The sequence below is a fragment of the Eretmochelys imbricata genome, chromosome 21 (genome assembly GCF_965152235.1).
Source record: "Eretmochelys imbricata isolate rEreImb1 chromosome 21, rEreImb1.hap1, whole genome shotgun sequence".
NCBI lineage: Eukaryota > Metazoa > Chordata > Testudines > Cheloniidae > Eretmochelys > Eretmochelys imbricata.
Genome location: NC_135592.1, coordinates 7024023 through 7050946, shown reverse-complemented (window position 1 = coordinate 7050946; position 26924 = coordinate 7024023). Strand labels below are relative to the sequence as shown.

The following is a 26924-nucleotide window of genomic DNA, read 5'->3' as shown; positions in this document are numbered from 1 at the left end:
TTGCTACTTCTCTGGTATTTGGTCCGTCGAGAGTTCCCTGCAGATCAAGATGGGTACCCACTCTTGCATACATACCTCACCCCACTGCACTTGCTTTCATTCCCTCTACATCCACCTCCCTCTCATGCAACATACCTTGTTCCCTCTAAACATGCCTCTACTCTGTCGTACCCTTTGTAAGTCACTTCAGCACTGTTAAAACCAGAACCTTCTTTCCTGCCCTTCCCCTCCACATGCACCCCATGCCAGAAGAGTACAAGGATGCAAATAAATACTTCCAATGTCACAGCTGCATTTCCAGCCCTGCAAGGGGACAGCCAGGCTGGGGAAGGCTCTCCCTTCTCCCACCTCCAAGGCAGTGCAATTCTTCTGGCACTGCCGTCCCCCACAGCAGTCCCATCTGCAGTGGTGTTAGTGGCATGCTCAAGAGCTCGCAGGCTGGGGCTCCTCAGCTGAGCTTCATGCTGATGGCCATGGCCTGCTTGTAGACATCGGTGACGTTCTCACAGTCTGCCAGAGAGAAGCAACTGTCCCTGAGGGGGCTTTGGCAATGCGTCACAGTCCAGCGCCGGAGCCTGCGCCCTGGCTCCTCCTCCGTCTCCTCCAGCCAGAGGAGGTCATCCACAGAGATGCAGCTGCGCATGCCCCTGCCCCCATCCGGCATCCTCTCAGGCAGGTCGAGCTGGTCGAAGGACTCTGTGGAAAGGATGCTGTCCTCACTCACAGCGCTGGACGGGTGGGCCCGGGAGGCCAGCGGGTGTTTGGGCAGGGCCACCTCGCTGAAGGAACCAAAGCCCTTGATGGGGTCGCTGTCTGATTCTGTGTTGGTGGAGGAATATTTCCCATTGTGCTTCAGGATGCCCTTCCTCCTAGCAGGAAGGCCCTCGGGGCTCTGGCCAGGGGAGGGACTACTAGCAAAGACGCTGGCATCCAAGTCGGAGTCTAAAAGGTCCCTGGAGTCAGTATGCTCTGGGGAGGAGTAATACCCAGATTCTCGCTTTTGGGGCTTCTTCAGTATTCCCTTCTTGGGCACCACCAGGGCAGCAGAGCCAGCATCTGTAGAGCAGGCAAGCCCCCTGGAAGAGAGGCCAGGAATCGGGTCTGGTGTTTGCGCCCCACGGTCGTCACTCGTGTCGCCAGCGGCCGCCGTGGGCAGAGGGACAGGGGCTTGCATTTTCTGCTCGCAGGAGTTCCTTCTCTTCAAGATCCCCTTGGGCCTCTTCAGGATGGACTTGGAGGGGTTCTCCGTAGCCAGAGCCTCCTCCTGCAGCGCCTGGGTGACGTCGTTCTCCTTCTTGGACTTCTTGAGCGAACGCTGCCTCTCCAGAGAGACGCCAGGGACGTGCTGCTTGAAGAAGCAGCGCACCTTGGAGCTGTTCTCGAAGAGGGGCCGTGAGGAACGCCGCAGCCACTCTGCCACCGTGGCCAGCGGGGTCTCGGTCTCCCGCAGCAACTCCTGCTCCCCGATAGGCACCTTGTAGCCCCAGTTCACCCACCAGTGGCTGGCAATGTCCTCAATGGTGGCTCTGCACTCCGGGTTCACCATTAGCATCCACCGGATCAGCCCACAGGCATCTAGAAGGCAGAACAAGATCCCGATCAGAACCGTAGGGTGGGAGATGTCTGACGAAGACATGGGGAGGGAATGAGAGGAGACACCCCCCCCCCACCACCACCACCATGAGGCTGTGTAGAGTTCTGCTTACCGGATAGCTTTGTGGGCTCTCTGTATTCCCCACTAGTGATCTGCTGGACCAGGGTCTTGTAGTCGTGTCCATCAAAAGGCATCGTCCCATGGACCAAGATATAGAGGAGCACCCCAAGGGACCAGCTGTCAACCTGGGAGACAGATGGATCTTTGAGACGGGGTGGAATCCTGGCCAGATGTCCTCCCCCTACCGCCACCCCAGAGCTTCAGAGTCGGTGCCGACTGCCAGCGTCTGAAGGTCCAAAACAGGCAGCCCCTTTAGCTGGCCAGATTGTGACTCAACTGCAGCCAGTGCTAGAGGAACTGAACGAGCCCATCAGTGACCTCACAGGCCACATCCTGTGTATGGTCTCTACTAATGCCCTGTCATTTCCTTTACTGCAGGCATGGGTGGAGAGCGAGATGGCCTTCCTTCAGCGAGGTGGCCCTGCCCTGGGCACCCCCCCATGAGCACATAGCCCCCTCCCCAGCCCCCGAGCACGTGGTAGGCAGCAGCCCCAGTGCCTCCAGCCCCCTCACCCCAAGTCCTGGTTGCAAGCCGGCTGCAGCCACCCTAGCCCCAGCCCACTTCCCTGAAGAGGAGTGGGCTGCCTGGGCTGGGGCCATGCTGAGCTGTTTGGGGAAGGCATAGCATCCCCCAGCCTACGATACGCACCACCCATGGCTGCGGGCAGCTACAGTGGCTCTCCGAGAGCTAACTACATGTGAACTCTCATAAATCGCTTTTACGCTGCTGTGTTTATGTATTTGCCTACCACACAGTGTCTGCTGGATCATATGGTCATTGATTGCCATTAATGAGGCCAGCAGATCTAGCAGTTAGTGAGCACTGTCATGGGACAGATATTGGTGGTCTGGCTCATGGGAAGTGACATTCCTGACTTCAAGCGGAGGGGCATGAGAAGGATCAGCCGTGCCCTGCACTTACAAGTGGGATATTCCTCTGCTTCAATTACAGCAAGACAGCTGCACTAGTCCATGCTGGGGGGGGTGAAAGCTTCCCTCCACTCCAGCCCTTTCTAGGAGAGGGAAATGCAGCTTACCTCGGGTCCTTTATAGGGCCTCCCATTCACAATTTCGGGGGAGGCATAGAGAGGGCTGCCACAGTAGGTCTGCAGGAATGTGTCTTGCTGGTAGACGTTAGATAGGCCAAAGTCTGCGATCTAGAGAGGGGGAGAGATTCACTTGTGTTATGGTTTGTGAAGCCAAGGTTAATGTTAGCAGTTAGAGGGGGGAGAGATGTAGGAGTCCAACAGTGTTATTAAACTGGAGAGAAGACCCTACAAAAAGACCAGAGTACCCTAGGTTGTGTCCACTGGAGCACTACCGCTAGAATATTCTTCCCTCCCCTTGGTCACGAAGTGAGATGCTGCATCAAGTTGATCTTCCACTTCAGAAACTAGATCTGCTGCCCGGCCCTACCCAGTCTTCCCCAAAGCCGCTCTTGTTGGCAGGTCCTCCGATCTACTTAGACCCTCCACTGCACAAAGGCTCCAACAGCACAGGACAGAGAGAACCTGCCATTAGTATAAGGCCAGGAGAGGCCACTCAATGAGGCCCAGAGGAAAGGGGTCTTTGTACTTGTATGAAAGAGTTCTTGGACTTCTCTGAAGAAAAAAGTTTCATGTGGAAAAGCTTTTCAAGTCTGTACCTGAGGCTCTGGTATGTCTGACAGCTTCAAGAGGCAGTTCAGTGATTTTGCGCTCTGTTGGCATGCCCCATAGCAGCTAAATTCTACCATCAGCAAATGCCTATCATCTTTATCAACACTATGCCCAATCAAGTGAACCAGAAGGTACAGTACATGCTTGCAGGTTTGCAATTGCAGAATTGCCTATTGTTAAGATAAACAGCCTACAGGGCTTTGTTTATTATTAACTGTACAAAGTCCCTGCTCTGTTTGTACCCGTCTCCCTTATTAGGGGAGAACATGGACTCCCTGGGTGGTTGTGACCAGCAATGCTAGAACCATGCTGCACAGAGCCAGAGGCCAGAAATAAAAAAAGTGTTGCTTAAAGACAGAAGCAGGTGAAGCACTTGGTAGAGGTCATCTGATAGGAAGGAGGAAGAGCAGATGCTTACAAGAAGCTCAAGCCTAGCCCAGAAAGCTGGATTTTAAGCTTCTAGCAAATAAGTTCAGAAGGAAGCAAGCTTACCAGAAATTCCCTTCTTTTAGTGGAAACTGGCATTTCCTCCTTTATAAGCTATAAAGTGGTTTCTCTTTTGGAGTGCCACGCTGGCTAGGTGTGTCTCTGTTTGGACTCTAGTTTCTGTATTGCTTGTTTACCAGCCATCAGATAAGCAATAATGATTTCAGTAGCTTGGAAAGTTTCTGGGAATCATTTGCCATTATCTAGCCCTGCTGCGGCCCTTAGTCTAACCCTGGTTAGAAGGTCAGGCAGCAGTTGGCCTGCGTCAGCACAGCAGGCCCTTTGAATGGCAAGGACATGATACAGGCACCCTGCTGCTAGGGAGGGATCTAAGCCTTGGAGTACTTTGGCAGGATCATAAAAGTTAGATCTCATCTCCCGCCCACCTCAGGGATTTGCTAGTAGCCAATAATCCTCCATTGCTGACCAAACTGGCCAACCACACTCCGCTTCAGAACATCCTCCTACACTGCATGGCCAGAGGAAGCAATGAGCAGTTTAGGGGATAGCTCCCCATGGCTGCAGAAGTAGAAGGCTATTGTGGTGAGCCAACAGGTCTCAAATCTTATCTTAGTGCAGCCTTACCAAGAACCAGGCGTGTGTGACTGATCCCACAAATGCTCAGAAATGGTCAGAGCCCTGCCCAAACGCATTGGAGGTTAGCAAACGGATGACCCAGAGAAGATTAAGAGAGACACTCTGCCTTCCCAGTGTTTAAGTGGCCACGGGTCAAATATGGTACCACGCACTGCCCAATCCATTAAGGAATGAAGCCATGCTCGGTGCAAGAACCCTTGGTCTTGTTCATACATTTGCTGCAATCCAGGAGATTTAGCAGCTTTTACACAGACTGCATTCACCTTTAAAAATGCAACTGGGGTTTGTCAGCCTCACTCACCTGAACATTGCCCTTTCCATCAAGCAGAATGTTTTCCAACTTCAGGTCTCGATGAACAATGCCATTCTAGAGGGGGCAGAAGAGAAAGGGGAGTTGGTGTCTGGCCTGAGAAAGGGAGGGTTAATCACAGCAGGGAGGTTACCGAAGTTCATGGACACAACCTGTATTTGAGATATGCAGGCAGCAGGTGGACAGGTTGCGTTTATATCTGAGCTGGTGAAAAGCTCAAACAAGACAGGAATTCCTGGTAATGGAGAGGAGATGAAACGTGTGTGTCTGTGTATTCAACTAAACTGCTTCCCATAATGGGGTGCCAAAAGGAAGGGCCTTGACTTCAAGTCAGAGGTGCTTTTTTGCATTAGGCTGAAGTATAATTCTTCTGGGTGACAGGTGGCACCCCACTACTGGGCCAGGAACAAGTAGATAAAAGCCTGCCTGTGCTGGGCCTTTCAGCACTTCCATTTGCTTGGAAGTACCTCATCTAGATTAGCTGTACGGATATTTCCCATTGATTCCACCCATGTTCTGGTGCTTGGCTATGTACCTGTATAGTTTACTAGCAACTGCCAGGGTTGTCCGAATTATTGATCACCGACAACCCACATTGAAATAAATTTTTCCAGGACATCTCTGAAGAGGACCACAAACTGGGTGCAAAACTTGGAGAATCTTGGCATCTACATATTGTAGCGGATAAACTGCCTAGCTCAAGCGGCCCAATTGTCCAGTAACCTGTTCTTAAGCTGGTGTGAAATTTGTGCTGAAATGCGGTTGCCCATGGTTGTAAACAAGCAAGAACCTGCAACTCCAGGTCTTCTGGGCATGAGGAGGTACAAGCATTGGGATGGTTCAAACAAGGTCTTTCACCAGGTGTCCCTGCATGCTATTTCCCCACATGAACTTGATGCATAAGTCACACTATGAAAAGTGAAACTTGAACCGGGCTATTTTAGCCTTTACTTTATGACTTGTGTGACAGCTCTGGGTGTTTCCCTTACCCTGGGGTTGGGCTGGAATTAATACACTGTGACTGACCTAGTTAGAAAGGCACAGCACTTTAGCATTAAGACATGCCAGTGCTAGGCACCCTTGTCTCCCCAAGGGAAGCTTGCAATTCCCTTCCAAACCCAGGAGGTAGGCACCAGCACAGGGCTTGCATGCTCCCTGTCTGGAGGGTGCAGGGAGTCAAGGATTCGATGAACAGGTCTTTTTTGGAGAGTGTGGGTGGGGGAAAGATGTTGGTTTGGACTCGGCTACAACACAACGTGACGTGCAGGAGAGTGAGCTTATCAGCCAGCCAGGTGATATTCTTTATCAAGGTTGCACTCCTCCGGATAGGCGGTTTTATCTAGTTAGGAGTTTGACCAACGTACCCCTTCAGTCTATGCTGCTGTATCATCAGATCATCCTCAACTCCACCAGAAAGTGCTGGGGAGGTGCACAGGAGCAAGACTAACATTCATGGGTGGTAAGGGTCTGGTTGGAGACCATGGCTGTGGCCAAGTATCACCTTTTGCATCGAGTAGGCCATGGAGAGGCCCCATGCCCTCCTGCCGCCCAGACTCAGGGCGGCGATGCTCACTTGCCTTGTGACAGTAGTAGACCGCAGACACGACCTGTCTGAAGAACTGCCGTGCCTCCTGCTCAGTCAGCCTCTGCCGCTCGCTGATGTAGTCATACAGGTCTCCCTTGCTGGCATACTCCATCACAATGACGATCTTGCTATTGTTTTCAAACACTAGATGGGACAAAAAAAAAAGGGGGGGGGAGGATGGGGAGGGTCAGGAGATGCCACAGAGCATTCACGTATGCTCAGGAGTTAGCGTGCCTTCAAACATGGAGGAGTCCAGTTGGCATCTTCTTTCAACTGGCATCCTGGTCTCTGTCCACTAGTCTGATTTTTTAAAAAAAAAAAAAAAGTTACCCACCCCATTTCTGCAGTCTCTGATTTGAGCCAAAAAGGTAACATCTAGACTCCACTGCTTTAGCGCAAGTGTCCGTTCGATTGCTGGGGGTACAACCAGACTGTTGCTCAGCAGACTGGGGATGTCAAGGACACACTAGGTAGCTGCTATATTGATCTACTACCACAGACCACGTGAGAAAGGATTCCAAGCTGACAAAGATGGCATGTGGTTCCTAATAGCCCTGACAAGGAAAACTGCAATGGTTCCAGTTTGGGTGTAAACCACTACACCCTCAGAATCCATTTTACAAAGCCAGATTTAGCCAAGAAATGTAGGATTTTCTTCTGCTATTTTCAGAAGTGGTATTTTGGGATTCTGAGAATGGAGGCCAGGATCAGAATGACTAAGTCAATACAAACATTCAGCATAATGTACGCCACCAGTCCTCTTGCTGTGTTTAGAGGAGAAACCTTGAGATACTGCACACAATTTCTGAAAGGGTGTGATACAGACATTACCATGTAGTTTAATAGCAGGCATGAAAAAGCTATAAAAATTCCACAGAGCCAGCTGACAGAGGTATTAAATATAAGTTCCAAAGAATCAAGGAAGTAGGAGGTGTTCAAATGATACTAGACCAGTCTAATTGGAGACGTGCTCTGGGTGGGTTTGACTGCAACTAGAATTTGAGAGCAAATTTTCACCCAAGTTCAGCACTCGTTAAGAATGGTGCCTGGAGACCACAACACTGGAGATCAAAGTCCTCTGTCCATAAGACAGCATGGGCAGCAGCACAAGCTTCCGCACCACCCTGCCAGTGGCCAACCAAGCCTTGGATGGGGAAAGGAGAACTCTAGTAGAGAGTAGCTCGGTATTCATACTAGGATAACTACTGCAGTGCTTTGCAATGCTGGTACTGGGCCATTGAGACCTGGAGTTGGTGGCAGTAGATCACTCAACAGCTACCTGAGCTGGAATTCAAATGCAGGACCTAGAAAGGAAAGGTCCTCTGGGCTATCCAGTCCATGCTTTTGCTGAAAGCAGCATTTCAGGTCTCTAGCTTTCTGACTACATGCAGTTGTGGGGCAGGCAGACTAAAAAGGCTTCTGAAGCTCTCAAGCCTTTGTTCTCTGCATGGTTCAGAATGGAGGGGAGGGGAAAGAGGCTATTTTTAGAGCAGATATTCCCCTCCTACCACCTGACTGCCTCATTTTGTACACAAAACAAGGATGAAATCCAAGAGCTGATCAGCAGAAACCCGAGAGCCTAACTGCACTCTATTCTGGCAGCTGCTGAGTCACCCACACATGCCCCAGGCATAAGCAATAAGCGAGTAGCTTCCGCCTGCTTGTTTTGCGATATTTTCCCATTTTTAGAGGGGAACTGCAGAGTCTTGGGTGTCCCTAACAAGAATAATCCACAGGGAAAGTGGCTTGCTTAAATTTTAGCTTTGCCTCGTTTCCCCCCCGCCCCGAAGGGATTCTATAATCTAATGCCTGGTTACCAGTAACCTTTAAAGCACCTCCCAACTCCCCACCCCAGCTAGCTTTCACAGGCAATTTAATTCTGCATCAGAGACAGCCAAGTTACATCACACTGAGGGATGCTGCAACATGATGCAGTTAGCAACTGGATACAGGATCTTGCATCCATACAGGATATTGTATTGGGTAGATGAATTCCAGGGGGTAGTATTTAGAGTTGCAGCTACGCTCATCCCAGAGTCTCTCTCTCCCAAGTTTGCAGGTTGCTCAGAGCAGCTCAGTGACAGAAGCCAGTTTTGTGGTGCAGAGGGGTATTGTTGCATGTTAAGGCCCAGGGAAGATCTTTTCAATAGATGTTGCACTTGGCAGGATGCAGACACAGCAAAAGTCAGTCTGACCACATGCCGTTAGCCAGCTCTGCAGATTCCCTAGGAACGTGTCAACTGCACGAAGTGCAGCAAGCGGTGAAGGGCTAGTTGGCAGTGAGACACAAAGCATAAATTAGATGCTTAAAGGAAGGTTACTTCCTTGCAGACCAGTTTAAGTTATGGATTGAGTGAAAGCCTCAGTTGTGTGTCCCCATCTATCCACATTAGCCAAGCCTACCTTCATGGATACCAATGATGTGGGGGTGGTTGAGGGACGACATTATCTCAATCTCTCTCCGGATGTGGACAAGATCCTGCTCATCCTTAATTTTGTCTTTCCGGATTGACTTGATCGCAACCTGTAAATGAGAACAGAAATAAAGGAAGGATTAACGCTGGAGCCTATGGGGTTCCTTCAGAGTGTTTCTCACTGAAACAAGAGATAGGAGACTCACCAGTTACTGGGTGCATGGGATTGGAGTAACCAGACTAGTACAATGGCAGATGAAACCTCAGCTCATGTATTTATTTGCATGGGGGTAGCCTCTAGAGACAGGAGCTGGAAGCTTATTGTTCTAGGCATTGTACTTAGAACATGAGAGCCCCTGCCCTGGAAAGCTTGCTGCCTAAATAGACAAAGGAAGTGGTGTCCCCATTTTAGAAACTGGGAACGGAAGCAGAGATTTGGGTGACTTGCCCAGGGTCTCACAAGGAGTCTGTGGCAGAGCAGGGAATTGAACCCAGGAGTCCTTGCCCAGTGCTTTAACGGGACCATCCTTCACATTTTGACTCAGCCTTACTGAGGAGGTAGTTCAATAGTTTAGGCTCTGTCTTGGCAAGTTCTTTTGTTGGGTGCTCGTTACAAATGGTCACCTTCCTTTGAATCCCATGCCTCACACCTCTAGGGGAGTGATCTGGGTGAGTGCTCCCCTTCATACAATCCAGTCAGAACTGCTCCAGATTTCTAGTTCACTGCAGCGTGATTTGGGGAAAGGCCCTTGTCTCCCTGAAAAGCTGTTCCTTTCTCTACTTCCCACTAGCCAGAAAGCCATGCATGCTGCTAGTTCTGCCACCCCAACCAGAAACCATGAACCCCACTTTCCTGCAAGGTAGCAAGGGGCCAATCTGTTAGTTACATTACATGAACAGTGTCTGACACCATTGCTTGCCTGTACATTACAGCCAGGGAATGGAATGTGACCTCTACACATGACTTGAAGATAAACAACATCTTGGTTTGGTGCAGATGGAAAACAGGTTTCTTGTTTGTTTCAGAGGAACAGATTACTTGAATTTGATGAGAGAAAGTTTGGCACTCAAGGAGCCATCAGCAAGTTCCTGCTGGAGTTCCCCACGTGACAGAGGCACAAGCAGTAAACATGGGACTTCCCTGAAATGGGACCAGTTGGCTGGCATGCTGAAAATACAAACTGCCAGCAGCAGCCAGAGTTCGCTCAGATTTCTTCATTATGAATGCTCCTCTACAAGGCAAGAGAGAGTGGAGGAGAAAGAAAAGTAAGTGCTGGAGAATGGATGCCTCCTAATCCTCTTTCAAAGGGACTGGAGAGAAACAATATACTCCTTGGGTTGAATTTACAACTGAATCCGGCAGAACCTCTTTTCTTCTCTCAGACAAGAATGCGGAACAGCGTTAATCCTGTAAAAGGATCCTAGATGATACAAAGTGCCAGGTCTCCCAGCAACAAGAAAAAGGGGGGGGGGGGCAGCTTTGCCTTGCACCCCAGGGTCAGTGCAGGGCTAGAGTCCCTTTTTCATTAAAGAGAAATCTTCCCACAGGTGATCTGCTGGCATTATTGAATGCCAGATGCTCAATCTGATGCCTCCCTGGCATTCTTCCTCCGCCCCAGCCTGCCAGAGTAGTGCCCCACTGCCTAGACTCTTCCCAAGTCAGGTTTGACGTGGCTCCTTGCCTTGAACATGCTGCGGATTGGGAAGTTACAGTAACTAGGCGCATGCATTCCAGCTAGCTGCTCCTCACGCACACTGGGGTCACAAGAGGTACCACACACTTTGCATCGCTGCTATTCCTGTTATGTCACCATCTCTTTCGCCTGCAAAGCGTGTCCTGGTGCTGTCAGAGCAACGTCTCCCAAAATAAACCGACAGTTGAGCTAAGCCAGTCACATCACAAATGACGAATCGTTGACTGCTAGAGCACCAAGCTTTAGATTGCCACGTCGGTCCCTTTGTGCGAGGGATCGTTTGGACAGACGGAGAGAGGAGAGGTCTGATTCTCCCACATGCCGAAGCATCTCCCTGCTCTACATTGGGTCCCACTTACCTAGTGGAGCACTAGCATGTGGGGTCAGCAGCAGGTCAGAGATGGACACTTGACTTCCATATGCGAGAGGGGAAAGTTGTGCTGGCCCAATTAGAGGCTTTAAACCCAAGCGTTACTAAGGGCCATAACAAACCCCAGCCAGAGAGGATGTGAAAACTCAAGTCCAAGACTTGTTATCCAACAATACAGAAGGCATGTACTCAAGAGTGACATGAGCATTGGACACTCATTCAATGGCCTCTCTGCTCCATTCATGGGTTAAAGATTAACCCTTTCTGTCCCACTCCGTTATCTGGGGTGTGCACAACTGCTTGAAAGCCTTTATGTAACAAGCTAGCCTGCCTGCCCCTCCCCCCAAGTCCCTACTATGAGTCACTTGCTGGCCATTCACCTCCCCAGAGCCATGTGGCTGGAATGCCTGGCATCTAGCCTGGCTTGATGATCTTTAGGACAGAGCCACTTGCTGCATCAGCAGCTTTTGTGCCTGCTGACTGAAGAGTGATTGCATTGCACACATCTTTGGTCTCAAAGCAAGAGCCTATTATTGCCTAGCAGACAGATGCTGAATGGCTCCAACCAAACCTCTGAAAATGGCGGCATCTTAAGGCTTCTGATGCAGTTGGGTATACAAACTTGTGTAAGCCAATATTCCTGCAAGCATCAAGTGGCATTAGCCCATCAAGCTTACAGTAAACAGTTAACAGCAATTGTCTCTTTCCCACCCCTACCCCCCCATCCTGCTCACCTCCCAACTTTGAAAGACTCTGGTTTGGATAGGCTAGTGCTTTGGTTTCCAGCTCAGCACCTTAAGAGTTCTTCCCAGCAAGGAGAAGCCATGGTCTGTGCTCCAATCTCGTGCAATAAAAATGTAGCTGCCCATTATTATACAAGACTGTTTGTCTAGTAGTCGAGCTCCAGCATTAGCTTTCAAGACTAGCTTATTGCTGGCTTGAAGTCATGCTACTCAGCTTCCCTTACTCCTGCCCCATCACAGGTACAGCACGGGCAACACCAGTGCCAACTCCCAGCTTTGAGTTGGCAGTAAAGTAGTTCACTCTTCACAGTCTGCTCATGCCCCACTCTGGTGGGGCTGTTAAGGAGGTAGACACCTGTGCCACTGGGGGCCGACCATGAACACTAGACAGCCAGCTCTGTCCGCCTCAAGCTTCAGGCCACCTAAATAACAGAGCATGCATGTCTAGAACGTCCTGTGGGGCACACAAGAGCCTCGAAGTCTGTTGTGGACTTCGCATTACCAGGCACTCTGCTGGTCATTGCCACTTGGTGATCTGAAAGTAAGTTCTGAATCAGGAGGGTTTAAATTATGCTGGGGGGGGGGGGCATGGGGGATGGGCAGAAAGAGCAGAGTATTTCAAGGAGGTGACAAACAGTGCATTACTAAGCCACAAGCCCATCAGGTGCTTTTAAAGCTGTTCCAGGTTGTGCACACAATATCATTCCTGGTGAATTATAGATTCCATCCCATTGTGGAGAAGTCCAGTGTTGTCTTGTTACTAAAGATCAAAAGGGAGGTTTTTGCTATTTTTAAATTGTTCCAGGTGCCCTTTCCCCTCCACATAGCCCCAGCCCATGAGTATCTGTCAGACATTGCAGGCAAGTACCATAGAAACTCAAGCCTCTTGTTTGGCTTGGCTGAAACCCAAGCACTAAAAGCAAGTCTCTCCCCCAGCCTATGGGCAGGTGCTGCAGAGCAAACAGGTGCAGAAGGCAGGCTGACTGCTCAGCCCCTGAACTGCATTTCCATTGGGAGTTTCATTTCAAAACAAGGGCAAGAGCCAATCACGCTCTCAGCATTCCAGTTACTTCGGAAGGAAAGCTTCCAAGTGGTCAGGAAGGACACCCACAATGAAAAATGTTTTAACCTGTTCTTCCATCTTAACAGCAGGGGATGAGAACCCTGCAGCCAAAGAAACATTTATAGCAGAAAATTAACGTTTCACACAAAAATGTCACCATTTCCATGCAGTCTGCGAACTTCAACAGAAATCCACACTCCCGACAGCTCCACAATTAAACAAGACGGCAAGTTCTGCTTTGATTGGTCTGAGTCTAGGTAGGAGGACTAGAGATAGGAGAAAGAACAGCCAATTAGGCTAGCCAATTGGGGGGGGGGGGGGGGACTGTGTTTAGTTAAACCAACAGAGGCAGCTTCTGCCTAGCCAGATATGAGAGAGAGAGAGAGAGAGAGCGCGCGCGGGCTGAAATACCATGGGTACTGTGACTCTTGCTAACAGGGTTAGCATTGCTCACAGTCCTTGAAAAGACTAACTAACCAAATGAAGTTATTTGCTCTTACTCCTTATTTAGGAAGCGGAAGCCACTAAAAATGAACAAATATTAACCCACTTTACTGCCAAGTGGAGTTAGGAAGAGAACATAAGAGGGCTTTAGGATGCAGGCACTTGCTTCTAGGTGAATAGTTCTACATATGAACTGGCCAAGTCACTTACACCTAGGGATTGTTTGGTGGCCTGCATATGCTATTTCTATTACGGTAGCACTAGGAGGCCAGGACCTCATTATCCTAGGCAGTGTACAAACATGAACTCTTGCCCCAAAGAGCTTAATTCCAAGTATTAGATTAGACGAGCCCAATGACATCTGATTTTGGGTACTCAAAGAAATCCAGTGGTAAGTGGGCTACAGAGACTGAACCAACCCTTCTTCTCCAGCTCCCAACCAAAGGGATCCTTCCAGGTCAAGATGTGGGAGACTGCACTGCCACAGTCCTGGTTATGCAGCAGATTAGGAGACTCCAGAGTCATCGGATAGGCCATTTCTTTTGCCAGCATTACACCTACTTAAGTCAGCCAAGAACTACTTCATGTTACATAAGGAAAGGAAAACCATACATTTAGAATTCTAGCAAGTCAGAGCACAATTGTTTTTCTTTACATGCCATTCTGGCACATTAGTAATTGAATCTCACACCCACCCACGCCTTCTCCTCAGGACTTGAACACTGATGCTTTGCCAGGCCAGTTGAGTTATTGAAGTTGTGTCTTGATGTTTACCCACATAAGAGGGGATCATGTGGGTTTGTGTGTATGAATCTGTCTTCCATGGATCACCTCTCGCACCTTAGTGACTCAAAGCAGGGAGCAAGTGTCTAGGTTTGCCTTTTAGACTTTTGCAGAGGCTCCTTGGGGGGGTTAGGTCCACTCACAGTTTGTAGCTGATCCATTTTGTGTCAGTATTTCCCTCCCCAAAAAGACCTCTCAAGATAGGATGTTGGCCTCCAACCACAGGGAAATTTACAATACATTCTCCCATTTTAGACAGATTGCATACTTGGTCTGTATTGCTTCACCACCACCAAGTCCAATACGTGTGTGTTTTCACACACAGTTTTTGGAGAGGCTTGAAACTTAAAAACCTGTAGTTGGCTTGAGAGAGGCAGAAACACCATAAAGTTGAACTAACCTTTCAGTGAAAGCAGACACTCTTGGAGTCAGGGGTGAGGAGGCAATCTAGAGGCGTAGAGCTGCTTGCATGCTGCACCACTTAAACTTTATATGTTTCATAGTAACCAAAACTCAGGGGGGAGAGACTCGAGTGTGATGTTTGTTCTCCACTACTCAATATGTACTACGACAGGATATGTACAAACCCCTTTTCAGGAGCAAATCTGACTTTGATGGTCAAGTGTGCAACAGGAAGCTGTGACCTCCTCTACCGCCCTCCCCCCCCTCCAATGAGCCACTCAATAGTGCTCCAGGAGGTAGTAAAATAATGCAACTGCTGGACCAAGTTCTCTGAACAACAGATCTTGCCAAACCCTCACACATTACACCTCTCAGAAAGGGTTTATACAGGGATGCATGTCATCTGTTGGCAAGCCTAACCATTTACATGCCTGTGATGAGCACCAACTAGTTTTACAGCGTGCAGTATCAAAAGCTTTAGTGTAAAGCCAGAATCTGCCCCTTCCACCTCATGCACAGTTCCAATAACTTCAGTCAAGTTACTCCTGCTTTATACCAGGGTAGGCAAGATCAGAATCAGGCAGGCCCTTATGAGAGGGGAGAGAGCTTGGAATCCCTGTTGATTGGACAATAGGCTCCCTGAAACCTAGCCAAAGAGAGGTGGCCTTTTTGCATTTCAAATTAGCACAGGCCATGAAGGCAGACCAGTGCCAGGCAATTCATGTCAGATCAATTATAGCAACTACAGTAAATACAGCAGACTAGTCTGGCTTGTCCTTCCCTTTCAAGAGGAAATAAATTCCCTGGCAGAAGCGTTCTTTATTGCACAACACAGCCTCCTACTTCACAAACAACAACAAGGTGCTGTTCATTTTATAATCTCATCACACAGAGAAGGCCCCCAGCCCAGGAACATTTAAAGGGATTTTCTGTGACCATCTCACCTACTCCACCTACAGAGCCACTTAGAAAACATCTTGTCGTTTACACCCATCCAAGTATAGTTTGCACCAGGAAGCAGAGCCTAATCGTTTTACTCTCCCGCATCAAGGAGAATTACTCACCCTGTGCAAGTAGATTTTGCAAGGCTGCTCTACCAGGTCTTGTCTAGACAAGTGGCAGAGCCAGTAACCTCGTTTAATTTGTTCCATATAAGATTAACTTTTCAGTTCTTTTTTGCCTTACTTTTATTACCACCACCACCTCCATGGTCTAAGGTTTCATTACAGCAACGCTCCCCCCTCACCCCCTCCTTTGAATTACATTCTGGTAAATAGTCACCTACTAGCACCCAGCAACTGGTTATTCCCCCACTTCCATTAATAGTGTAGCCTTGAACCTGAAGAGCTGCAGGCAGCTTGGCTCAGCCCACGCCTAGATCTGCCCTGCGCATACCCCGCGCAGCTCAGCATCGCGCACCAACGGGACAGGACCAAAATCGGGGGTTTACGGCAGCCGCAGGCACAAGGGGAGCAGCAGCTGCATCCCGGAACAAGCCGCGCGATAAAGGCAGGCAGCGCCGGTGCCCCGTGTAAACGCATCAAGCCAGAGAGAGAGAGAGCGAGCGCACATAGGGTGACCAGATGTCCCGATTTTATAGGGATAGTCCCGATTTGGGGGCTTTTTTCTTATATAGGCTCCTTTTATCCCCCACCCGGTGTCCTGATTGTTCACACTTGCTGTCTGGTCACCCTAGGAGAGCGTTAAACCAAACAGGTTTCAGAGTAGCAGCCCTGTTAGTCTGTATTTGCATAAAGAGAAGGAGGACTTGTGGCACCTTAGAGACGAACCAATTTATCTGAGCATCCGCTTTCCTGAGCTACAGCTCACTGCATCGGATGTAACTGAGCTGTAGCTCAGGAAAGCGGATGCTCAGATAAATTGGCTCGTCTCTAAGGTGCCACTAGCCCTCCTTCTCCTTCAGCCGAACAGGCGCAAGGGGAGCCCCCGAGGGCTGGAGGGAAAGGCCGCTCTCCGCGCACGGGGCAGCGGGCAGGCTGGGGACCCCGGGGATGGCACCGTCCCTTCGGAGCAGCCCTGGGCTGGGGGTCTCCCCTGCGGGGCAGCGGCCAGAAGCAGGGAAGCGGGGCTGGGCTGCAGGGGGCAAGCAGAGGTGCCCGCGGCAGGCCAGGGCGCGGCGCCCGGGGCCACTCACCAGCTTGCCGGAGCGCTCCCTCGCCTTCTTCACCTTGCCGTAGGTGCCTTTGCCCAGCGTCTCCAGGAACTCGTAGCGGTGCCGCAGGTTGTGTTTGTGGTGGTGCCGCTTCACCGCCTGCTTCTTCATCGGCGGCTTGGGGGGCTGGATGCGCCCCTCGGCCAGCGAGGGGGCCAGCAGCGCCTCGGCCGGGGCCAGAGCCATGGCTGGGGCAGGGCGCGCCGGGGCGCAGCGCAGCGCCGCAATCTCCAGCCCAGGTGAGGGCGCAAGGCAGCGACCCTCTGCCGGCCGCGGCGCCCCGGGGCCGATAAATGCTACAAACCTGCCCGGTCCGGGCCCGCCCCCCGCCTGCGAGTGGCCGCCCCGGGGCACGTGACGGGCTCTTTGCGAAAGGTGAGCTGGGGAGAGGGACAGAGATGGGCTGGGACAGGCAGAAAGAGACGGGCCGTGGGTGCTGGGACTAGGGCTGCTGCTGCGCCCCCCCCGACTTGCTGTAGTAATAACAAACACCACACCGGGTTGCCATCACCATCAGCACCCCCCCCACACACACACACTGTAAAAATGATTCCAGCACCGCTGGGAGGAGAGGCAGAAAGACAGGCAGGTACCGGAAAAGAGACAGACACAGAAATATAGACAAACAGATGGAGAGGGAGACAGAAATGGAGAGGCAGACTTTATGATGAACGCTGGCGGGAGACTGGCAGAGGTACTCATGGCTTGTCTACAGGCAGACTTGTGCTGGTTTAAATCAAGGCGTGATGTTCGGGGGGGTGCAAAAGGCGGTGTGGACATGCTCATTTCAGTTTGAAACAGGCTTGTATCGATTTTAAGTCTATTTTAACAGGAACCACGTTTAAGGTAAACTGAAGTGAATCCCTCTAAAACCAAGTTTCAGAGTAACAGCCGTGTTAGTCTGTATTCGCAAAAAGAAAAGGAGGACTTGTGGCACCTTAGAGACTAACCAATTTATTTGAGCATGAGCTTTCGTGAGCTACACGATGAAGTGAGCTGTAGCTCAGAAAGCTCATGCTCAAATAAATTGGTTAGTCTCTAAGGTGCCACAAGTCCTCCTCTAAAACCAAAAGCAGCTCACTCACACAGGGGGTTGCACGAATTTTAACTGTAAACTAGTTTACCTAAATAGGTGCAAATTTCTGCATAGACAAGGCCACAGAAATACAGACACACACACAGAGTTACACACAAATATCCCAAAAGACACAGGCACAATGGGATACACAGCTATATGGAGAGATGTCCATACAACCATAGACAGAGATGTACCCACAGAGGCACAGTGTGTGTCAGAAACAGACGCATGCACAGCGGATCTGGGTTTCTCTCTTTAAGAAAGAGACAGAACAAATAGTTATTGAAGAAAAATACCTCCTGCGTGAGCACTCTATGTGCATTGATGTAATAATTGTGTTTATGGTGTGAAACATTGCTTTGCTTTGCTTTAATAGAATCATAGGCTCTGTGGATTGAATAAATGCTGCTTATTTATGCTTACTGTGGGGGTGGGTGGGGAAAGGCGTGCTGTACATTTACATCAAACTCTCATTTGCAAAACTGTTATGTGCCGTTCTATTTCATTGTGCTCTACACTGCCCTTCACCGCGGTCTGTTTGCCCCTATGGTAATTCTTTGCTTTCAAATATCAAAAGAATGTCTGTATTTCAAAAGCAGACAAAACAAAAGCTTTCGCCTGGGTTTGGCATGTGTGTGGACATCATCGTATTGATTGGGGGAAAAAAAGAGAGATAACTACAGCATTACTCATCCATACAATCAGACCTGGATTTCCCCAGAACTTCAAAAGGCTAAGGGCAACATGACAAGATGAAACATAACAGGGTCTTATGTGAATACACACAAGGAAAGATGAAACCTGGAGCTAAAGCTTGATTCAAAGACTGTTCACTTCAGTGGATCAGGCCCTTATAGAATCACAAGACTAAGTGTAGGTTTCAGAGTAGCAGCCCTGTTAGGCTGTATTCGCAAAAAGAACAGGAGGACTTGTGGCACTTTAGAGACTAACCAATTTATTTGAGCATAAGCTTTCGTGAGCTACAGCTCACTTCATCGGATGCATGGTGTGTATGGTAACACCCATTGTTTCATGTTCTCTATGTATATAAATCTCCCCACTGTATTTTCCACTGAGTGCATCCGATGAAGTGAGCTGTAGCTCACGAAAGCTTATGCTCAAATAAATTGGTTAGTCTCTAAGGTGTCACAAGTCCTCCTGCTCTTTTTAAGACTAAGTGTTGTAACTCAGGCCCAGGGCCTCAAAGGTATTGAGGTGCCTTGGAGTGACACACCTCCATATCTTTGTAGATCTAGACCTCAGATATGTTTCTTAGTTTTGTTCTTGTTGCAAAGTGCTTGGATATTCCTGGAAGAAGGGCTCTGTATTAGTGCATCATCAGATCAAGATTATTTTTGATTGGATTCCCGCTGACTTCCATGAGCTTTGGATCAGGTGCCTAGATGCTAGAAATAGTTGAGTGATAGAGGACCTGGCCCTGCTAAATGGCAAATACCCTCATTTTCTATTGGTCTTAGGGTAAGTGGAACTTACAATTCTTCAACAGACATTAAGGGACTCTTGGAAGATCATGCCCACAAAAACAATGAAAAGTCTGAGCCTGCATTCCTTGTACACTCAAAAACCTCCCCCCAAAGTCAATGGTAGTTTGAGATTTATAAGGAATGCAGGGGTGGACCTGTAACATGTGAAATTGAAATTACCCCACTGGCACAATCATCTATATCTATCTATCTATCATTCAGATTTTATGTTACAATCAGGGGTGACACCCAGGAGTTCAGCTACACCTTTTGAGAGGTTTCTTTTGTGCCAATAAGTTCTTCTATTGCAGCAGCATTGCTATAACAAATTATTTACTGTACAATAACAGCAGCTGCATTTCAGTCTTAAACCAGCCAGCAGGTCACATAGGCAAGATAAATAAGGTGTAGATGAGATTAAATAAACAGCTGTAATTTCAGTGGCAAAATAAACATACAAGATCCTGCTAAAGGCAACTCTGAGATACTGCTGAATAGTTGAAAGGGGAGAAAACAGACCTCTCATTGCAGTAAAAATAAGCAAAGAAATTTCATTTTCTTGAGCTCAAATCCACTATGTTTTAGACCATTCTGGGCCTGATTCTTCTTTTACCATAGGTGCTAGAAATAGGGGTGCTGGGGCTGCTGCAGCACCCCCTGACTTGAAGTGGTTTCCATTCTATACAGGGTTTACAGTTTGGTTCAATGGGTCTCAGCTCCCCCGCCCTACAAAAATTGTCTTTCACGGGTGTAAATCCATTGCCACCAGTGGGTTTACTCCTGATTTAGACCTCAATCCAGGAAAGCACATAAGCACATACTTAAAATCAAACACGTTCTTAAGTCTCCCATTGATTTATAGAGATGCTTTCCTGCATTAGGGGCCTTTGACTGGGGTGAGAGCTGAATTATTCTCTGTAGTTTTGTGTTGTAACTGGTGTGACAGGGTTGCATTGGGTATGATCTGGTACCCAGTTGGCTCAAGATACATGATTTCTTTATGGAAATATCCAAGTATACAGAACCAAACCCAGTGTAAGGATCCTTCATTGTAATCATTAGGATCACTAAAAGAAAAGGAGTACTTGTGGCACCTTAGAGACTAACAAATTCATTTGAACATAAGCTTTCGTGAGCTACAGCTCACTTCATCGGATGCATTCAGGTGTAGCTCACAAAAGCTTATATTCAAATAAATTGGTTAGTCTCTAAGGTGCCACAAGTCCTCCTTTTCTTTTTGCGAATACAGACTAATATGGCTGCTACTCTGAAACCTGTCATTAGGATCACTGTAGCTTTAAAATTTCCCCCGTTGCAACATCCTAGTGTACATAGGCCTCCCATGGCTGCAGCTGTTTTTAACATTGTGGGCTGAATTCTCTACAGGCATAACGCCATTAAAGTCAACAGGGAAGCTGGCATGGAATTTGGCTCTGTATCAATTAAACCTGCTCAGAGCTAGTCTAATCAGGGATGCAACCCCATGCGCTGACTGCCAGAGCTGGGACAGGATGACAGGGGACGGATCACTCAATAATTGCCCTTTTCTGTTCATTCCCTCTGAAGCATCTGGCAGCGGCCACTGTCAGAAGACAGGATACTAGGCTAGATGGGCCATTGGTCTGCCCTAATATGGCCATTCTTACCTTCTTATGCTCTAATCAACATGATGTTTTGGGATGTTTTGGGATCCTTACGAACACTAGGGCTCCTGATTTTGCTAACACTGGTGTGACGGCGTGACATTTTTAGACATGTCCCCGGTTTGATCTTTTCTGCCACTGAGGTCAATAGCAACAGATTGGGCCCTATTTCTAGATTCATACAAGAATGAACTTCCTGTATCAGACATGTTCATAGAATCACGAGCTCCATCTTGGAAAAAGGCAGAGTTCTGCTAGGTATTTAAATGCCAAGGAGGGTCATTTAGTTTATAATTGCCTCTAATTAGCACTCCTGCCAACTGGCAACATTCTTTACCTGCAGCTGAGCAGTATTCAGACAGGTGTGAAATTCATTCTTGCCTTTGAAAACACCAAAGAAACTAACATTGCTCTGATCCTTTCAACTGAGTGCCCCATTGATCAACATAAGAGAGGGGCAAACACATTAGCACCAATAGGAAAAGGCTATGGAAAGTAATTTATGACCTATCAAGCCTAATGATCAGTACAATGGTCACCGAATTCCACTGTAGCAGTCCATGAGATACTCTGATTAATCCACAGGGCCCCATTCTGTTCATCCACTCACCTGGAGCTAGAAATTTTTTTTGACGGACAAGTAAGTATTTTTAATATTTTTTTCAATGCCATCCTGATAAGGGCTGGACAAATAGATTTTGTGCCCTGGCTAGTCACTTTTCATAATGCTTTTGCAATATTGGCTTGGCTTAATATAGAACATCAATTTGACAATGATGTACGTACAAACTGAGCTTCTGCCAAGCTTATTCATAAATAGTAGTATGGAGTAAGTCACTATGCATTGTAAATAAGAACAGCTGAATCTGGCTCCCTGTTAGACATATCTGCAGAGATAAGCAGACCTGTTGTAGTCAACGATTATGTTGTTTTGTTGTTCATCCTTCGAATTCGAAGATGACAATGACATCACTGATTGATTGGTTTGGTTTCTGTGAACACAAATGATGCAGAATTGGTAGAAGCATACATATTGTCTTGTTGCATTGTTGGACAATGTGGTTGAAAAAACATATTCGCTTCTATGAGCAGTTCTACACGTGGACAGTTTGATAAATGGAAGTGCACAGAGAAGTAAAAGGAGCAAAGCAAAACTGCAGTTAATGCTTATCGGTCTCTTGCTTTTTCTGTATACTGTGTACAGGGTAGCAGTGTTCTCTAGTGATTAGAACAAAGGACGGGGAGGCAGGATTCCTGGGTTGTGTTGCTTGCTCTGCCACTGACTGCCTGTGTGAATTTGAGCAAGTCTCTTAACCCCTTTGGGCCTGGATAAATGAAAAGTAATTATTCACTTATAAAGGCAGAATGATACAGAAGGACAGGAAAAAAGCCACCTTAAAGTATATGGTACCTTATATATAAAGGTTATGGTCATCTTAGAATTGCCAAGAGAGACAAGGTGGGAGAAGAGGCTACACTGTGTAGCTGGAAAGCTTGTCTCTTTCACTATCAGAAGTTGGTCCAATAAAAGATATTACCTCATCCATCTTGTTTTGCTAATATCCTGGGACTAATATGGCTATAGCAACACTGCCAACATAAGATAGATAAGATGGATGCTTTAAACTCACAAGACTTAGGACATTATATAGTTAAGGCAGAAGCAGTGTTCTCCATTGGATGCATTCTGTCTGAGTATTTCAGCCAATACAGTGTGCAAGACCCCCCACTGTTCTACAACTTCCAAATTGCAGCTGATAAGAAGCACAGACAAGGGCTTGAGATAAGGACGGAGTGGTAGCTATTACCCTACATTTCCCTGCTTTTGTGAGTTTGAAGTAGATCCTTAGGGTTTTGTTTTCCCCTCAGATACATGCAAATGGCTTCTTTAATGCAGAGTTAATGGGAGTTATGCGTGCGTGACAACAAAAACGAGTTACCCACCCATGCTGCCAGAGGAGAATATAAACCTTAAGTGTAGCTTTCTGTCTGAGGTCCATCTACTATATCTACTTATTGGGTCCGTCTCATCAGATCAAATGGAAGAAGCAACATGTTGCATGTCACAGTCGATGTGTAATAGCAAATGATGGATGTTGAATCATTTTGTCTGCTAGCTGTTGAGAAAGACGGTAGCTCACTGCCATGACTCAGGGACTGAATTCTGCGTGCTCTTAAGGCCTAGTCTACACACAGGTTTTGTACCAGTATAACAGTGTCATTTAGGGGTGCGATTTTTGACTGAAATAGTTATACCAGTACAACCGTGAATGTGGATGCAATTATACTGGTATAGAAGTGCCCTATACTGCTATAGGTTATTCCTCTTCCCCTACAGGAATAAACGACACTAGTACACGTCCTTTTATGCTGGGGTAACTGTATCCACACTAGCAGGGCTGTACAGTGTTAACTGCCCTGGTTGGTAGTTAATACAGTGCAACTTTTGCCTATAGAACTTATTCTGGGTTTCCTCTAGAAGCTGGCTTCTTCCTAAAAGCAGAGGGATGCCTTTAAAGAAGTGTGTTGTGTTTGTATATAAATAAGCTTTGTCTAGCGACAATAAGGAGGGACTTTTACCAGTGAAAAGGGCATCCTGCCAAACAGCCATCTGACTGCCTGGTGCAGATTTGATTCAGAACAACATGCAGGGTCTGATTTTAAAATCTGGCATCTGGTAAACGTGGTCTCTCCTATTTGCAGGTTCAAACAAGGACATGTAGGCAGCGAGCTTCCTGATTTATTAATCACAGGTTGGTAGCTTGACAAGTACACCATCTCATTTGGGTCTGCAAATAAAGGCACATGCAGAATTATGCCTGCTATTATTTGGAGGCACAAAGAAAGTAGTTGAGCTAATGCTGTTCCTAAAATCAGGCCTCTCTATCTATATATCTATCCATTCATCCATCCGCTTCATCCTATAACAAAGCAGGAGTTTAATGGTGATAGACCTTTTTAGTTCATGACCCACAAAATGGGCAAAAACTTGTCCTGTGACCCATTATATCGCACAATCCTTTGCAGTTGAAAGGGATTATGGGATTTGGGTCTCAGGAATAGTATAGCCCCATAATAAAGAACAGCACAGTACACTATAGAGAAAATTCTGGCCTATTTAAATGGAATCATTCTTAAACGTAATTGTCTTTGTTAGATCTCAAGTATATTTCCTCCAAAATGCCTCAGATAATTACTAATCCATTTTCAGATGACTATGGACAATAATTTTCCATGCTAAGTTTGTGGTACACAAGAATTCTGAAAATCTCATGGATAGATGGTGTAACCAATGAAGAAGTGGTGATTATGGGAACTCAGCAAACACTAGTAGTCATATATCTTATCAAAGGAAAGATTCGGATTGGCAGGGTGCATTTTTGGGGGGTCTGCAGGTGATGCATGCGTACAGGCACTGGAAGGGAAAGTTGGTGGCAGAACAACAAGGCAGAAAAAAAAAAAATCATGGATGATGGACCAAAAGGACTATTCATCTACAGAGAGAGTAACAGAGGATGGTACTGAATCGGCTACCATTGTTGCAACCCTTCCATAACAGAGATGCCACATAAGAAGAAGTTGGGTTTGGTAGAAATGTTGGTAAGAAAGCAACTGAAACCCAGATCATTTTGTGTGTGTTTAACTGATTTCCAAATCAAAGATGATTGCAATAATCTAAGGCTCACAGTCAGCAAAGTATTTAAGCGCCTGCTTAAGGTGCACTGTTGAATTGGAGCCTAAATCATTTCCTGCTTTTCCCTGCGTCCCATCCCTGAAATGTCCATTTGAAGTGGCAGTGACAACCACCTCTGTGAATTGCGAAAGGGAGGAAAAGTCACTGCACTTGCCTCCCCTCAACAATGAACGGCTGCATTCTGCCTTCCGTTACCCTCCCTAAGGCTTCAGGAATCTAACTGGGGCAGAAGTGATCCTTTTTGTAAATGGAAATGCCAAAAGGGCCTGAGCTGAGGTGGCCTTTCTAGGGTGTAGCAGAAAGGATCAATGAGACATGACAATGATTTCTTACATCCTGATGCGTGTTGCTCACTGGGCTGGTGCAGCATGTGATCTCAATCAAGTACCTCCTTGAGGTCCTTTTAAGCAGCTCAGTTTGCTCTCCTTGTAATTTAAGGAGGGCCTACTGCATCTGGATGGAATGACACATGATGTTAGTCATGCTTAGGGCCCCTTGACCACCCTGATGTAAGGCTAGCCTTGGTTGCACTGTATATATTTTACAGGCCTGTGAGCTGTTGTAAGGCTGCAGTGATCTGCCACGTTAGATGGGGGTTCTGTTTACTGTACTCAGAATGATGTTTCCGTGTCTGTTCCTTCTGCAGTCTGGCTCTGCAGATCTGAAGAGCTTCCTTTCGCAGGAGCAAAATCGTTGGCAGCATTCCTGTCTTTTGTGGCAACCAGGCATGGCTACAGCTATGGAAAGTGAGCGGCTAATGCTGCAGTTATATAAAATAAATCTTCAAAGAGTCAGTGTCTGCATCCCATTAGGGATGGCTTGCAGTGGCAGAGCAGGGTAGAAGATACTCCATCTGGCACCATCTGCTTAAGTGGCTTTGTATATGCCACAAGCAGAATGAAATCAAAGGAACAAACCAGCTCCTTCAAACAGAGCCTTTGATTGTAATTACCAGTTGCAACACTGTTGTCCTCAGACTGGGTTACAGCATGATTAAAATCTGGGGCCTAACTATATCTCTGTTACCAAATTTCACAGCCAGCCTATTTCTCACAAGGAGCAGAAGCAGGGACCTGTAGCTGAAAATCCCCAGTCAACGGCAGGAAGAGTCAAAACCCAAACTTGAACTGGGCCCATATTTTGCAGATGATCCCGGTGTTTACAGTAGAGCTGGACCAAAAGTTCAGATCGGCGCAACCCTGAAATCTGAGGTGTATGACATCTAGATCCAAATTTTGTGGACTGAGTCCTTGTCTAGCAATAAAACTCAAACCCAGTGCTGAGGGGGCTTGTTTGTTTGTTTGGTTTTTAACTGAGGAACGTGTTGCACAGCTCTATGCATTATACCATACGCACACAATCAACGCACACAACTGCATGTACACACACACAGAAAAATGGTTCAGTATCTCTGTGCACCCCTCTGCGTGCACACACACGCAGGCATGTCGAGGGTAAAGTTTATGAACACAGATTTTCACATGCATGCGCGCGTGCTCACACACACACACACACACACAGAGGTGGTGCAGTGTTATCTCTGCATCAAGTCCCAGGCCCCCCGCGTCATACTTCACAGACAGAGTCAAACTACTTTTGGAAGACAGTTGGTTTCATTGTTACATTTCATCCAGAGCAGCAGCCCCCAGCACACGCTGCAAAGGTAACTAACCCTGCCACATTTGGTAATTATGATCAAAGGGCCCGTTCTAAGGAGCTGGTTTGATCACTAGCCTAGACCTCCTGGCTTACATTTTGCCTTGTCCCCCTAGGCATAATAGGATCCATCAAGTATTAATTTCAAAGGTGGAAGTCCTCTCCGAATTGGCTGTTGGGGAACACGCAGCATGTTGCTTGTGTCTTGGAACAGGAAACCCCACAACCCTCCAATCCCCAAAGCTCTTGGGCAGGAATCTGCAGATTTACCATAGCGCCTTTCTGCGTGGTCACGCCTGCACTAGGACCAGCTGCACAGATGCAACGGATAGCAAAAATTGGCCTGTAGGCTCGCACCCATCTCCATGAGGGGCTCAAATCTGCAAGGTGCTGAGCACACAACGCAGTGAGATCTCTCGGCACTTTGCAAGGTTGGGTCCTAGGTCACAAACAGGGGAAGTCTGTGCTGGGAAGACCTAGGCACAGAAAGCAGAGCCCCGATCTTTAACTTCCTCTGGAGGACAGGCCAGCAGAGACAGGCAAAACAGAGATGAGTTTGATACCCCTCCTGCACAAGGGTAGGCGTAGCATCCTACCCCTTCAGCATTGTGGTAGGATTCCAGTGTGGGCCATAGTGCTGCCGGCTGGACATCACAGAATGACTGATACGATCATCATTAAGGATCGGTCTCCACTGGAGCTGGAGGTGTAATTTCCAGCTCACATCTGATCAAGCTAGCGTGCTAAACATAGGATTGCAGGTGTAGGCGGTCGGACTCATTATACAATCCCACCTGGACCTAGGTACCTACTTGGGGTGGCTAGAGGGTACCACAGCATTGCTATTTGTAGCATGCTAACTTGATCAAGGCATGGCTACCTGAGCTGGAAATTACAGTACTACTGTAGCTAGCTGGAGGCTGCAGTGGGCCT

The 26924-nt window shown here is 47.8% G+C and overlaps 1 protein-coding gene across 1 annotated transcript; it reads right to left on the bottom strand.

Moving 5' to 3' along the window:
* Positions 1–448: 448 nt before the first annotated feature.
* On the bottom strand, positions 449–16622 carry NUAK2 (NUAK family kinase 2). The gene is made up of 7 exons (XM_077839387.1): positions 16419–16622; positions 8754–8874; positions 6343–6494; positions 4757–4822; positions 2752–2871; positions 1707–1839; positions 449–1575 (listed from the first exon to the last, which is right to left on the bottom strand). The coding sequence occupies exons 1-7, from the start codon at positions 16620–16622 to the stop codon at positions 449–451; spliced, it is 1923 nt and encodes a 640-aa protein (XP_077695513.1).
* Between the last annotated feature and the right edge of the window lie 10302 nt (positions 16623–26924).